This window comes from Manihot esculenta, chromosome 2, assembly GCF_001659605.2.
Source record: "Manihot esculenta cultivar AM560-2 chromosome 2, M.esculenta_v8, whole genome shotgun sequence".
NCBI lineage: Eukaryota > Viridiplantae > Streptophyta > Magnoliopsida > Malpighiales > Euphorbiaceae > Manihot > Manihot esculenta.
The window spans coordinates 15,341,727-15,357,883 of NC_035162.2; the positions used below are offsets into that span (position 1 = coordinate 15,341,727).

General features: G+C 32.9%; 2 protein-coding genes across 5 annotated transcripts; one reads left to right on the plus strand and one right to left on the minus strand.

Annotated features, from left to right (window-relative positions):
- The first annotated feature begins 302 nt into the window (after positions 1-302).
- LOC110608558 (histidinol-phosphate aminotransferase, chloroplastic) lies at positions 303-4,571 on the plus strand. 4 transcript variants are annotated; one of them, XM_021747817.2, is made up of 10 exons: positions 303-453; positions 716-976; positions 1,543-1,626; positions 1,808-1,962; positions 2,069-2,166; positions 2,323-2,431; positions 2,824-2,981; positions 3,632-3,774; positions 3,853-3,993; positions 4,158-4,571. In XM_021747817.2, exons 2-10 carry the CDS (start codon positions 722-724, stop codon positions 4,287-4,289), a joined length of 1,275 nt encoding a protein of 424 aa, XP_021603509.1. In that variant the 5' UTR covers positions 303-453; positions 716-721; the 3' UTR covers positions 4,290-4,571. The 4 variants fall into 4 exon arrangements, with proteins under 4 accessions (XP_021603509.1, XP_021603511.1, XP_021603510.1 ...); XM_021747819.2 differs by having other exon boundaries at positions 304-453; positions 745-976; XM_021747818.2 differs by having other exon boundaries at positions 331-486.
- Positions 4,572-6,152: 1,581 nt separating this feature from the next.
- On the minus strand, positions 6,153-14,479 carry LOC110609653. Its single transcript, XM_021749403.2, has 7 exons — positions 13,884-14,479; positions 12,358-13,164; positions 10,630-10,982; positions 8,380-8,591; positions 7,223-7,479; positions 6,936-7,114; positions 6,153-6,739 (listed from the first exon to the last, which is right to left on the minus strand). The coding sequence occupies exons 1-7, from the start codon at positions 14,119-14,121 to the stop codon at positions 6,647-6,649; spliced, it is 2,139 nt and encodes a 712-aa protein (XP_021605095.1). The 5' UTR covers positions 14,122-14,479; the 3' UTR covers positions 6,153-6,646.
- Positions 14,480-16,157: the final 1,678 nt, after the last annotated feature.

The window sequence follows — 16,157 nt, forward strand, 5'->3', positions numbered from 1 at the left end:
TACACGTGTATCAGCAATATTTTTTTTTCTTTGTTTCTTCAATAAACAATACACACATCAGCCATCAATTTTTTCTTTAAAAAAAAAAATTTATAAGTGCAGATTTTATATTTATGTTTAATTTTCAAAAAAATATAAACTTGTTTTTAGAAAATAAATTGTATTTAAAAATATTATAAAAATATTTTTTAAAAAATAATTATTTTTAATTATTTAATTTTAATTTAAAAAATAAAATACATTAATAAATTTATATTATTAAAATATATAAAAAATTTTTTTTGTAAAATCCCATTGCTGACTTTAGGACAACAAAGCAAAACAGAAATATCCATTTTTGCATAAAAAATAATCTCTAGGGTTTAGTTCAGGGTTTTCCCTTCTTGGCTCCTTCCTCCATTATCACACATTTCTCACTCGTCAAAAGATTCCATCTTTCCTTCTCACTTCCAGGTATCTCCACCAATCATCTCTCCTTCAAATTCTGTATGTCATCTTCTTCCTCTTATTTCCTATATCCCAATTGTGTGTGTCGTTTTGTTACAGTGGTTTCCTATATGTTCTGCAAATATGGATGAATTTATTTGCTCGTCTCTCAACCTTTTTATTTAATTTCTTTGTATTGTTATTTTTTTTTCTTGTTTTTGTTACCAAAATTATGCCTTTGGAGATTGAAGTTGGTTTCTTTTGATTGTTATGGAATTTTTGTGAGCAGACATTCATGGGTGTGATTGATGTCTACAGCACTGGCTGTTTCAGTTTGGTTAAATCGAACAGCAATCTTCACCAATTTTTGGTGCCTCCAAGACCCACTTGCTCTTTTGAAGTGAATAATCAAAGAAGGGTCATTACTATGGCCTCCTCCACTCTGCCTGTAGAACATGTCAATGAGGGTCAACAGCGGTTGACTGGCGACTCATTCATCCGTCCCCATTTGAGAAAATTGTCCCCTTATCAACCTATTTTGCCTTTTGAGGTAATTTAGTGAGCCAAATGCTTGATATTGTTATTTGAATTTGTTCTTGCTGATACTTTTGAAATATTTGTCATAGATATAAACGGTTAAGCTGGGAGTTTCTCTAGAAGTTTTCTATGTTGTTGACACTCGACATCGACTAATCATTGTCTATAAATGTCTACTAATATGTGAAGTTAATTTTCCCATTTGAGAACTACTATTTGATTCAAATGGAATTATCTATCGCATGTAACTGTTTGCTTACTAAGCATTTGGAGAAATGAGATATAAACAGTACTCAGCTATATGCCAGTTCAAAACTCTGTTATGAGCAATGAATATATAATCAATTTTGTTTATTCCTTATTGGTATAAATCTGTGTTTTTCCTTTGATCCAAGTAGTTTTTATGCGCGATTATTTTGATAATTTCTCTCAGGGAATAGTGAATTTTCTAGTAGAAATCAATGAATTTTTAAATTTGATCAGCTATAATTTTCTTGGTTATTGTCGATGGTTGTTTAATGGACATTATACCATCTGATAATTTAATAGTCACTTAAATATTTATATTCCTTGCTGTAGGTTTTGTCAGCTCAGCTTGGAAGGAAGCCTGAGGATATTGTTAAATTGGATGCAAATGAAAACCCTTATGGACCACCTCCAGAGGCAAGTCATAAGCCCTTTTACATCCATTTTTATGCAGTAAAGTAACTATAATTCGCATTGAGGATGTGAGATGTCATGGAACTTTTCTTTTGTTCTTCAGAATAGATAAATGTCAAAGACAAGCTATTTTAATGGCAAGCATCATTCTTTTCTGCTGAATATTATTTCAGATTGTCTGTAGGTATTTGAAGCTTTAGGGTCTTTGAAATTCCCTTATATATACCCTGACCCTCAAAGTCGTCAGTTGCGTGAGGCCCTTGCCATAGATTCTGGCCTTGAATCTGATTACATTCTTGCGGGATGTGGTGCAGACGAGCTTATTGATCTAATTATGCGGTAAAATATGGGAGACCATATATCACAGATTGGTATCTGCCTAACTTCAACAATCACCAATTTCTAACTTCTCATTTTTCGCATTGATGCTTCATACACTCAGCAGATGTACATTGGATCCTGGTGATAAGATTTTGGACTGTCCTCCAACCTTTACAATGTATCAATTTGACGCTGCAGTTAATGGGGCTGAAGTTATTAAGGGTAAATAAGACATTCCAATCATAGTGATACTATTTATTCGGACGATCTTGGTTTTTTCATTGATATTTCATATCTAGAGCAAAGGAGTTTATGCATTTCTTTTGTTCATTCTTGTATCTGTTAGATAAGGGTCTTGATGTTTCATCTTTACTGCAGTTCCGAGGAAGCCAGACTTCAGCTTGAATGTTGAGCTTATCATTGATGCTGTTCAACAAGAGAATCCCAAAGGCATTTTCTTAACTTCACCAAATAATCCTGATGGGAGGTGAGTTCTGGTTATTTATTTTTAAAATTGCATTTTATGTATCTCTTTGAGCATTGATAAATTGAGGTCTCTGATGTATCCCTTTGTTTTTGGTAATAAGTTTATGGCAGGGGTCGTAACTATAACTTCTGGCTTTGCCTTATAGAAGATATTCCTGTTTTCGATGCAGAGGATTTAGATTAATGTTGGTTACTGAGATTTCAAAGATCACGAGAGAAGCATTATTGACTTAGTTATAAATATGGGGTCACAACTCAAAATGACTAGAAAAGAAAAAGCATCCAAGGATAATACAATATCTATAGACAGCAGCTTCAGTGTTTTTGTTTTGTCATGGAAGATGTTGAATTTCCATTTGTTCATGGAACTAATTGACAACTTTTTTTTGGCAGTGTAATCAGTGATGAAGATCTATTGAAAATCCTTGAGCTCCCAATCTTGGTGGTGTTGGATGAAGCGTACATAGAGTTCTCAGGACTGGAATCTCGGATGAAGTGGGTGAAGAAGCATGACAATCTAATTGTCCTACGGACATTTAGCAAGAGAGCTGGTATGCCTATTGTGGTGTGGTTCCAATGGCTCCACATTTACATTTTTGCGATTTTGTCTACACAATGCTGCTGATAATATTGAATTCATCTTCGAATGATACGAAATGATGGGGACGAATTGAGTTTGCAATCTTATTTTTATGGCGTTCTCGTGTTAGGAGTCTTGTCTTCTTACAAACTCTACTGAGATGGAAGTAAATTGATCTTAAATCATTACCTGGACTCTTAGCTTTTGTAGGTTAATTTATCATTTTTAAATTGAAACAATATGGATTACTTCTCATTGTAATTTCTAGCATAACATATTGACTCACATGTTGGGAGAGAAAAAAATTTAAATTTAATATTATATGCTGCATATCCAGTATATTGGATCTTTTGCAAGTGATCAGCATGTGCTTTTCTCTAGGATCTTTTGTAATACCATCTTTGTGAGACCTCATACATTTGTGTCCATTTGTCTACTGGCTTGTCGAGCCATTGCCGCATCATCCATGATAAATCTTCAATTTGTGGCTGGTAACCTTGTTAATGTTTCTCTGAAGTGAACACCTTGAAAAAAGATAGTGGGCTAGATCTCCCCCCTCCCCTTTACTCTTTCTATTTTTGTATGGAGATGTGGTTCAAATTCAGTTAAATAACATGGCAGGTTTAGCTGGACTCCGAGTTGGATACGGAGCATTTCCTTTGAGCATCATCGAGTACCTCTGGAGAGCTAAGCAACCTTATAATGTTTCTGTTGCTGCTGAAGTTGCCGCATGTGCAGCATTGCAGAATCCTGCTTACCTTGAGGTTGGACTTTCTTTAAGATCCCAATCTTTATGTGATGATCAGTAAGTTATTTAATGCCTTAAAACGCCATATCTGCAGAAGGTGAAAAATGCATTGGTACAAGAGCGGGATAGGCTTTACAAGCTTCTGTTAGAAGTGCCATTTCTCAATCCATTTCCAAGCCATTCTAATTTCATTCTTTGCGAAGTTATATCCGGAAAAGATGCTAAGAAACTTAAGGTGCGCGCCTTTCTGCATTGCTACTAACGTAGCATCTATTTTCATTTCTTTTTCCCTTTTTTCAGATCTTCATGTTTCAGCTTTACCTGAAACTTGCAAAGTCTTCCAAGAACTTGCGTGTATGCCTGTGAAAATTTTATGGTGACAAGATGAATCTATTGCAGGATGATCTTGCGAGTATGGGGTTGATGATCCGACACTACAGTAACAAAGAACTGCAGGGTTATGTTCGCGTATCGGTTGGGAAGCCTGAACAAACAGATGCCTTGATGCAAGGCCTCAAGAGCATTTCATGACTGAGTGGGCAATGCTCATCTCCTACTCTAGGTGGGAGCTGGTAGGATGCTTGAACTGCAAGAATTCAGTTCTTTTTCTTTACATGTTCAGACACCCCCTCCCCACATATAAAAGGTTCCACTTTTGGAGATGGAGTTGGGTGTTTTGTTATCAAAAAAATTATTGTTATTTTAGATACTGAAAAAAGTTCATAAGTTGTTTTGAAGCTTTAATGAATAAAACAGTTGGCAACGGTATATATATTGATCCCGGAAGTACCAGGATCAATTTTCCTTCCCCCACCTCCTGGCGGATGTGTTTTTTCTTTACAGATATTCTGAGAAATGACTAATCAAGTTAATATTTTGGTGGATAAAATTTTTAGAAATTTATTTAAAATTTCCGGGATTTAATTTTTATGTTTTTAATTATTAATGTATTTTGCAGGCTAGTGTTGGTCTATAAAGCCTCTCAACTCCAGTGTCTTTGATGGTTCAGAGAGTGAGAGAGGGAGATAGACTTAGCTTGGTGATCAATTTGAAATAATAATAATAAGAGTATAGGAATAGTAATCCACTGAAATGATAATAATAAAATGAATAAGCTTAATCTGGTATTATTTCTATCAAATAAATTACCTTTTCACAAAAAGTCATTTTATTTTTTTAATTTTTTATTTGACCTATTTAATGTTTAACTTTTAAATTATAAATGTCTTCTTTTAATAGGTAAAAGTGAATGCATATTATTCATTTAATTTTTAATTTTAAAATAAACTTAATTCCTATAGCGATGAGGGAGTAAATATCATGCTAAGTGATTTTACAACTTAAAAATTAAGAGCGTAAATAAAATAAAAACAAAGTCCACCAAGTAAATTATGCATTCTGTTTTTTCTTTTTTAAATCATTTGCATACTCTCGCACTTGTCCAAAACAGAGCCTTCAGTTTCAGCATTATTATTCTCAAACTGGATTCCACTTCCAGTTTTTATACGCACCTGATTAGATTGTAAACTAATTTTTATACGCACCTCAGCTAACCAATCTCCCTGAATGTATAAAGACAACATATTCTAGGAGATAAAATTCAGAAATTACCTCCAGCAAACCTATTGGCATGGATATGCCAATGCACTTTTCACACTTGGTACTGTTTATCGGGTTAACGAATCAAAATTCAATTCAAACTAAAAAAATTGATCGAATTGAATTAATATAAATATTTTATTTAATTTATTATTTTTTTCGATTTGATTTAATTTTTATTTAAAAATTTTAATTATTTCGATTCAATTTTAATAAAAAAAATCAATAAAATCAACCAAACCAATTAATGAACTATACTATATTATTTTTAATAATAAAAAGATATCAAACCACAATTAAGATCGAACTATATATGAAGTGAATTTTAGAAAATTAAAAATGAAATGTAAAAAATATAAAGTTAATTAAAAACTAACCAATCGAATCGAATCATATGGTTTTATTCAAATCAATTTCTATCTAAAATTACTTCGATTTAATTTTTACGAATATTAAAATTTCAATTTTCAATTTACTCAATTCAGTTTGATTTAATTTTAAAAATTTTAAATTGTACCAACCGTCGCAATCCTATTTTTTTTGCACTTCTGCCTGAACTCCACTTCTCCAATTTTTTTTTTTCTTCATAGTTTCATGAAAGGGATGAGGACAATGTTTGAACTCTTGACCATGTAACACTACAAGACAGGCACTCCACTGACCCATTGGTCATTTTCCTCAACATTTTATTGATGACAGGGTTACGAGGCTCCTCAGGTTCAATATATGTATTTACCAGTGGTTAGACCCCGGGCCTCTCCATTTTACTCCACTTTAATAACATAATTATGGATATATCGATAAAATAACCAGAACTTGCCATGAATATTATCATACACGAGTTCACCAATCAAAATTTGTTACAAAATAACCAATATGGATTTCCAACCCATAAGAAAAAAATTGATAGAAATGTAAAATCTGTGGTTCTATTAGAGGGAGGTAATGGTACAAAAGGGCATTTGAGTACATGGCTGACCTCAATATGGGACAAAGAATTGAGAGTGGAATGAAGAAGCTTTTAGTATTATAGCTAGTTACTTTTCCATAGAGATATGTATTTTGTATTCAATTGAAGTAGGAGGGAGTTGCAGCAATACCTCGCCTCCAACAAATCACTATAAAGTCTTGCATCCGCTATGTATTTCCAAGTACGTCCTCAGCAACCAGTACTTCTGTAACAATCTGGGCTTTCAGAGTAGAGGATACCATCATCAGGAAATAAATATTTGTGTGGCAAAGAATAATGTATAGAAACAGGCTTCGTAAAAGAAAGTATCTCATGCATCTTATTCGGTTGCTTGCTGATGTTGATGAAGAACATTTCGCTTCTCATCTGATCTGTGTCGAAACAATTTTGCTATGGCTCTTCTCTCGCAATCCTACAACATAACATGCAGAACAAATTTGAAATCAAGATAAGGTTAGGAAGAACTTAACTTCTAGTTGCTTTAGATTGTTTTTTATTTTGAAATGGGAGATGATTGTGACAACTGATTCTAATTTGACATTTTTACTTCCTACTATTGCTCTTTCTGTTCAAATTAGTGGCGACAAAATATCAATAGAATTCTTCACCTTGAACATGTTTAGGTGAAATGGTCTGCCAGGATTCATCCTTCTCAATTTCTGGTATGTATATGCAAAACTCAATTGATCACGAGGAGTAAAGCGATCAACCTCATTGAACCAAAGACAATTGAAAAGGTTTGACATTGAAGTATGTGCTCTTACAATAAAAGACCCTTCAGGTACATCTGTAGACAATACAAAACATGTCCCGTTAAACAAATGCAGAGAAAGTGAATTCAAGTCATGAATTGTACACTGGAAGGAAACAAAAGAGGGGAAAAGAAAAATCTTACTGCTGGGAAGAAGCTTGTTTGGATCAGAGGCATTGAATCTTTTCAGTCCATCAGCCTGATAGAAAGTAAATTGCTGATCTATAACAGTATGGTTATACTTGTTCAATCTCTTGTTCTGTGCAACCTCTTCCCATATACAATGGCGATTGTAGTGATTAGAAATGGCATATTCATGACCTTTTCGCCACAGAAAATATTCCAGAACAAGCAAAGGATCAAGTTGAAAACGTAGTTTGCTATCCAACCATATTGAATACCTGATAAAACATTTACACATTAATGGTTTATATACAAGTGAGACGCCAGTTTGTGTGGAATTCCAACTTATCAAAAAAGTTATGATACTACTAACACTTTGTCAATCTTTTTCATCCAGAAATGTGCTTTAATTGTTTATCATCTCTATAACCACACATCAAGACAGAAAGCAACTTTTTTTTGGTTTTGGGGTTGGGAAGGGGGGAGGGGCTTGGTTTGATATGAGCAAGTACCCAGAACCAACTCAAATGGTTAGCCAACTAAAATATTCTCAACAGTTAGATTTCCAGCAGATGATCCTTCAAAGAAATAAGAAGCATATATTCAATTTTTTTTTCTTTTTTTACTAAAGCAACAAATAAATGGTGCATGTTGCTCAAACTGAGGTAAGGGGATATCTCCTGATCCAGAATACGAATTCACCCTTTTTCTAAATCAGAGAATAGCTGTCATAGTGCCATTACCCACACTGTTTCAAGGTTTCAGTGTCAGTCAACTCCTAGACAAGTACATTTTACTTAAAAGTCAGAGTGGCAGAGTTCTATGTATATATATATGAAGAAAAAAGAAGGGACTTAATGCAAAAGAAACACAATGATTCTCTAAAAATCTCAATATATCTCTATTGAAAGTAAATCTCAAAGAACAAGATGCAAATTCCATTTCAATTTGCACTTGGATCTCAAATAACAAGATGCAAATTCCATTTCAATTTGCATTTGGATGTCCCCTAAAAAATTCTCTTAAACTGTTCCTGTATCTCCAAGAATGCAACAGCTTTGTTAAAGGTCATCAAACAGAAACTATGCTAACAAATAATAGTAAGCCCCACCTATCACTGATTTCAAAATTACATGCATTACAAGACACAAATTTCAATAATAAATTCTAAATCTTACCTTGCAGAAGGGAAAAGACGGTGTGGCAACAATTTTGGTATTTTGCCAACTCTTCGCATATCAGTATACGGTAGATTCTTTGCCACCACAATCTTCCATAAACCAATAAAACCTGCTGTATCTGGCATTTGGCCTTCAGAAGAAAGTGTCTGCAAAGTAACTTCATCCACAAACATAACAAAGCAGACGTTTTTCCTTGAGAATCGCGTGACCTGAAAAAGGACAAAAGATTCACAGTTAAAATGCATTTTGGCATGTACTTATCACAAGATCATGATAAATTTGTTCTTCCAAATTACAGAAAGCATGCTGCAGGATCAACCAACAGAAAAGGTTGGTGAAACCGCAAGCTTAATTGTCCACGATTCATCTTCATTTATTGTCTTTCCTTCAATTGCTCTTAAACCAATAAAGAAGTCCTAAAAGACATCACTCCTATCCTAAAAGCATAACTGCTATCGCAAATAAAATTGCAATTTAACCTGCCATACATCAGCACAATACGTAAGAGGAGTGGCAGATATAAAATAGAAGATGAGAGTTAGAAGAAAATCTGAAGAACAATGAATAAAGGCCTTATATAATAGAAAAAGGACTATTTTAGAACAGATTAAAAATATTGAAAAAGACAAGAGAAAGGGTGTAAACCTGTTAATGTGGAATGTTCACCATCACTAGTTATGATAATATTGAAAAAGACAAGAGAAAGGGCGTAAACCTATTAATGTGGAATGTTCACCATCACTAATTATGATCTAACATTTCAAAACCCCAAAGAAACTGCAAACAAACAAATAAAGAGAGAAATTGAAAGGACACCATATAACCACACATGAGCACCATTTCCTTCCTCCCTTTTTTTTATTTGTTTCTTATTATTCAATGAGCATCTTGTACCACCTGTGCCCGCGTTCCCGAAGGCACCCTTCTCTTTCAAGATGACTTGCAGCATCGGGACGTTTTATTATTCTCTCCCGGAAAATGGATATCTCCAAAGCCCTCACAGCCCAGGCACAACAATGCAATTATCAGGGGTGCGCTCTACCATTGAGCTAATAGCCCGTATTCATGCTGCCACCAAACACCCAACATAAGACAAGAATGCTCTCCAACCTAATCTTCTTGTTCTACACCAACAATAGCACAAAATGAGTACAACACTAATTACATATTGAGGCATCATACCCCAAATCCCAGCAGAGGCAGGATAGATGTCAGGAGGAGCTATAACTTATGATCCACCAACAGATCTCCATGCCTTTCACATATGCTATTGTCAATGTAAATTTTTTACCACAATTATTTTCCTCACCATAAGTCTAGACATTTACCCAAAAGCTAGTAAGTTTTTGCAATGTGGGCCCTAGATATGATTTGGAGCGAGCAAAAGCCTTTTGGCTCACCAGAGCAATATAACCAGTAATAACCTAGTGAAAGAAGGAGGACGTCCAAGTGGTACATTAGTGTGTATTAAATTACTTCGATTACATGTAGATACCTTGAGGACTACTCCACTAAAATTATGGACTAATCAAGAACAAAGGTTATGGAACCCACTTAGACACGTGGCTTGGGACCTAGAACTGTACTGGGTCACCGGTTCCAATTCATGAACCAGCTTGGGACAAGTGTATATGGGGCTGGTTCCGGTCCAGCTTTTCTTTGCCCAATTCAAATTTTTTTCTTTAAAAAATTTATATTGATTTCCTTAAAATCTTAAAATTATAGAACACTAATACAGTTGTAATTTGTAAAACTCTGAAACCGGTCTGAAATGGAATCAAAGTGGAACCACATTGAATCATTCCGAACTGAAACCCATCCGAAATGTGAAGCCAGAAAAATGGGCAATCCATGCCCAGAAACAGCAACATGGCTAGGTCTAGATATGGAATATGCCTCATGTTCCATTCAAAACTTCACACAAAATTTCATGCCACCTTCTCACTCAAGACTTTAGCCTTTGGAATAATGCTCCCAAGTGATGCCAAAGTTGGTTTTCAAACTCTAGAGAATGGGAGAGAAATCTAGGTTTTCTTTTTCTAAATTCCATAGATGGGGAAGTACATGCAAAATTATTTGCACATGTGTAAATAAATTATCTTTGGATTTGTTAGATTAAACAAACATTAAAGTTCACGGTGAAAGCACAAGTATCAAGCCTAAAAAAATATAACTGATAACCAAAGCAAAGAATACTCCGTTACTTTTTCAATATGCTTAGTGTTACTAACGTAGTAGTCTGCATACCTTTCTACGAGTAGGTGACCTCAACCGATCTGAATTTCCAAAGATACAAGAGATTACAGCAATGTGGCATCTACTGATATAATTTTCATCATCTTCTGCCAAATCAAATCCTGTACTTGGGGATCCTTCAGGACCTTTGATGAAGCCACAATGTATTTTTTGATCATGAACCAAAAATGATCCTTCACGTTCTCGCAAGCTCTGATGCCCAGCAAATCTGGGTTCCCATTCTTCATCCACATTAGGCCTCTCCTCCATTTCCACATACTGCAAGGAAAATCTTGCAAATTTATGACTTTCAAAAGGGTCCACAAGCTGTGAAGTGGAATTTAGAAATTTCATATCACAAGACCCTGTAAAAAACAGCATATTCAACACAAATAAAAGAAATACATATAAATTTTTTTAAAGAAAATGATAAGAGATGAAGGGAACAGAGAATTTTCTGTTATGTTAATATACATCTAAAAAAATGAAAACAAAAATAAAAACTCTCCTAGTGCATTATCTTGTCAAAAGTGTAAAAAATTGAGCGCATCAACAATGAATTTATACAAGCTAAGGTGACAAATATAAAAACGGAACAAATAAAGGTGAAAGTGTGCAAGAGCACAGGATAGACCATTTGGGAAAAAGAGCAGGTCCTCCTTACAGCACGGGACTAGATAGGTGAAACACCCAAATGGTCAATCAGTCATATAGAGCATTAAATTAGCTCTATTAACCTTTTTTTTTAATAGTGAGCTTAAAAGCTGTCCAGAACTCCAGATTATATTATTTAACTTAGACAGATCAACCAATGTTCAGCTTGGTCAGTGTATGAGCTCAAAAAATTGTCACCTTATGCCAATCTAAAAGCTCATGGCTCAGAGGTTTGCTAAATAAAATATTCAAGAAGTTCATCCACTAGAAGCTGATCTCAAAATACCACAATATTAGACTTCTGATATTTATGTGGGCCTTGCTTTCAAATTTTTGATGCACAAACTGCTCAAATTCATCATTAATCTTCTTCCCAGAAACATCACACCATAGAATATAGGTTACAGATCTCAAGAGCTAACATTTTATGTTCCATTCCATGCAACTTCAATACTCTAGCCCCTCTTAACCCAGAAATCATATTGCCAAACCATGAGACGTTCGCCTGAATAGATCAAATAACAGTCTGAAAGTAGATTAGGACCATCAAGCATTACCATCGTTGTAATATAAATAAGCAAAGCTAGCTTTTAAAAAAATAACATAATATACAATTTATGAAAATTAAAGCTGGAGCAAATGGGCATAAAAAAACCAATTTAAACAAACAAAATGGAAAAGAAAAATTCCAGAGAACAGGTTAAGGGACATAATATATGCCACATTTCCAGTAAAAGCCATTTCATCTTAATGACTCCTAGGTATGATACAAGAAGCTAATGTCATATAAATTACAGAAACAAAAAATGCAAATACGTTCGAACAATATTTAACAAAATATAATTGACAATATTCAGACTTCTAACATCTACAGAAAGTTACCAATTTAAGGTATAAAAGATACTTCTTTTTAATGATTCTTTCCAGGTAAAAATAAAATAAATTTTTCAGAAGCATGAAGCTATATCTAGCTAAAGGAAAATGAACTTAATTGAAATCAAGGTATCAAATGCATACATGCACAATAAAACTGTAAAAAGGACAAGGAGGAAAAGGAGGGAAAGGGATATGGACGAGGAAAATTACCAGAAAATTTCCGGCGCCTTGATTTTATTTTTGAATCTGACCATGATTTAGTTGTAGATTGACTGCCACTGGTATGAACAAGTTGAGAATTAGTGTGGATGTTATCCAAAATTCTGGAAATCAAAGACTTCTCTAACATATTCTCAGAAAATTCCTGATTGTCCTTGGCAATACTTTGATCCTCAGTTTTCTCATCATGTAAATTAGAGGACTCTCTACTATCTTTGTCACGGGATATACTTATAGCAGTGTGGTCACCACTTTCATTTTTAGAATTGCCATATGCCTCCACAAGAGGATCATGGGAATCAATACCATCATCATACTCATTACCGGTATCAACTAGCTCATTCTGCTCTCCGTGATCCTCATCATCAAGTACCCGATTTTTAATGTCATTTTCCTTTCTTGAGTGACTAGTATTATTTAGAGAGGCCTCATATTCTGCTTCATATCTTTTTAATTCATTACGCCCATCTTCATTGTACAAGCCAACGCCTCTTTGGTCTAAACCCTTAAAAAGACCATCATGAGAAGTCCTCTCCTTTCCACCCTTCACTTCCACTGGATCATGGTCCTTTCCAGCAGATGCACCCCTAGCGTCCTTGCCATCATGAGCCGCATCATCCTCGTCATATTCTCCATCTCTTCTTCTATCATCCCTATCCCAATACCTAGAATCCCGTCCATGTCCTACTGAACCTTGGCCAAACCCAAGGACTTTAAAATTGTTTGTTCGTATAACATTTGTAAGAAAATCCACATCATTCTTTATCTCACCATCATCAAGATGATGAGGAGTTATTTCTGCACCAACATGTATAATCATCATCATTACATATGAGAGATAAAGAGGGAGGAGTGAGAAAAAAGAGTGACATCCCAGTTATAGGCAGACCTAATAATTCCTCGAGTGTAAACTCATTTTACCACAAAATTCACTGTAGCAGACACAAAGAAAATCCTTGCTAAAATAGAAGACAGTTATAGACGAAGATCATGGTCCATATCTGATATTTTCAGCTTTTAGAACTCTAATAATAAATTTTGAAAAAAAAAAAAAAAAACTGATACTGAACTGAGCTGCAGGCACTATTTTAGTTAGCCAAGAAGGGCTATGAGCTATCCCATTAAGCTCCATTTTGCAAAGAACTGCAATATAGAAAAGGCTGCACACTCTCAGATCATGCATTTTATTATTTAGAGACACCAAGCTCATGCACTTCCTTTCCCCTTTGTCATTTCAGGTCCTAATCCATGTTTGATCATATATATATATATCAATCCAAAGAAACTGAACAGTACGATAAAAAAAAGTAGCACGAAAACCAAATAGAAATTCGAGCTAACAAAAAAGCAAACTGAGGTAAAAGGAACTTAAGCAATCTAAATGTCGGTCATTGATTCAAACTGCGCTACAATATCTTCAACGAATAGTAACATAATTCTAATTGCAATTTTCTGTCATTTTCTCTACACTTTCACAGCAACCAAAGAAACAAAGAAGAGAATTCAAACTATCTAACCTTTATCATCCGCAGAGAGGTAATAGTAACCTAAAACAATGACAGAAAGAACAACGCATATAACCAGAATGACCGCTCCTATCTGGAAAGCAGCAACGCTGCCCTTATCAGATCGAGAGGATCGGCGAACCCTCACCGGCTTGTGCTGCTGCTGAGAATACGGAGTATGAATCCCGACTGACACATGATCCGAGTTGCCGTTTGAGTAATGGTGTCCAGATTGCCTGTGCATCGCCATTCCTATACATTTATCACGTAATCAAGCATGGAAATGATTACCAAATTCAACAATACCTCAACAGAAAATTCCGATTCCAGTCCAAGAAAATAAAAATATCTGAATTCTCTGTACGTGTAATTGAGTGTATATCTATATATATGCATAGAAAAAGAGAGATATAGAGATGGAGGAAATGAACAGAGCAATTTTAGGTGTCTGGTCAGCAGGAGAAAGACGGAGACGGAGAATGATTTGGGCAATCTAGAGTGAGAGATGAGGAGTGGATTTGGTGTCTGAGAAGGAAAGAGAAAGAATCCCAAGTGCGGAGGAGCTCGACCGGCGATTGTTGTTCGTAGAATCTTTTTTCATGTGAGGGGGAGCGATGAGGTAGGAAGTTACTTAAATATCCTTATACCCGACCCGGATCCGTGTTTTATTTACGCGTCGATTGGTAGATAGATCACTCGGGTAATTAAATTATTAATCATTGTTTGATTGGAAATAATGTGATTTAGTGACATTTTATTAGCAACTTGTTGTCTTTGGTAACCTTTCTTATCCATGCAATTAAAAGCCGCAGGTGTTAAATCATGAAAAGAGAGTTTTTTTTTTTTTTCCGTACTAAAATCTTAATTTATTTAAATGTATAAATTTGAGATGTATTTATAATTAAATTAAATTTATACATCAAAATTTTATAATTTAATATAATTTTATTTTATTTTAAAATAATTTTTTTTAATTTCATTAATATCGATTAATGTGATATTTTAAAATTAATTAAATTAATTTAAATAAATTATATTTTAATTTTTAAATTTTTATAAAATATATAATTTAATTTAAATATTTATAAATTTAATTATAAAATTTTACGGTATAATAAAATATTCTATTAAATTATCATTTATTTTTATAAATTGATATCTAAATATTATCATTATTTATAAATTAGTATTTATATTTTTATAAATTAATAAATTTATTATCTTATATTTAAAAATAAATTAATAAAATAAAAATTAGATCAATAATTTTAATATAATATATATTTAAATTCAAGCTCTTATCTAATTCTTTTTAATGATTTTTTTATTTGATTAGAATAAAATGGAGATGTTAAATTTTTTTATTTTTCATATACATCTGCTAATATAATTATAAAAAAAAAGTAGATCTAATTATTATAATTTTAATATTTAAATAAAAATAGATAATAATTTTTATATAAAATGGGTTGATAGTTAGTATTTTGATATTTTCTTCATCAAGGATAAATACATCATGTGATTAAAATTAACTAATTGATAAATACATCATTACAATTTTTTGAAATAAATTAAATCAATTGAAATTCATTCTTTAAAATGTCTCACGTGCAAATTTTTTTATCTTATTTAATTTTAATTAAAATCAAAATTTAAAGCCTTGTAATTTTAGAAGTTATTTTCATCATTCTTAAACTAAAATTCATCTACATGCGTGTCTATTAATATTAATAAAGGAAAAAAAATACACAACTCCATTACTTTCTTCGTTATATAATTTTATCTTTTTCGGTTATTTTAAAATTATTATTTATTTTTTAGATTATAATAATATATAAATTAATTAATTTTTTTTATAATTTTTTTATAAAATGTAAAAGTGCAAATATATATTTCTTCGATTTAAAACAAGTCATAATAAAAAACAAAATAAAATAAAAAGAGAGAGAAAGGAGGATGGGAGAAAGCTGATCTCCTCGGAGGAAAAATGGAAGTTGGAAAATAGGATAGAACCGATCAATATTATGTTAAAATTGAAAAAATTAATTAAAATGAATTAATTTAAAATGTTGATTTGATTTTTTATTTATTTCGATTTGATTTTTAATTTTAAAAATTATAATTATTTTTTATTCTGTTCGATTTTGATCAGAAAAAAATTAAAAAAATCAAACCGAATCGATTAGCGAAAATAATATATATTATTTTTAATAATATAAAGAAATTAAATCATATTAAAATTAAAATATTTTAATTAAATTTTAAAATACTAAAAATAAAGTTTAA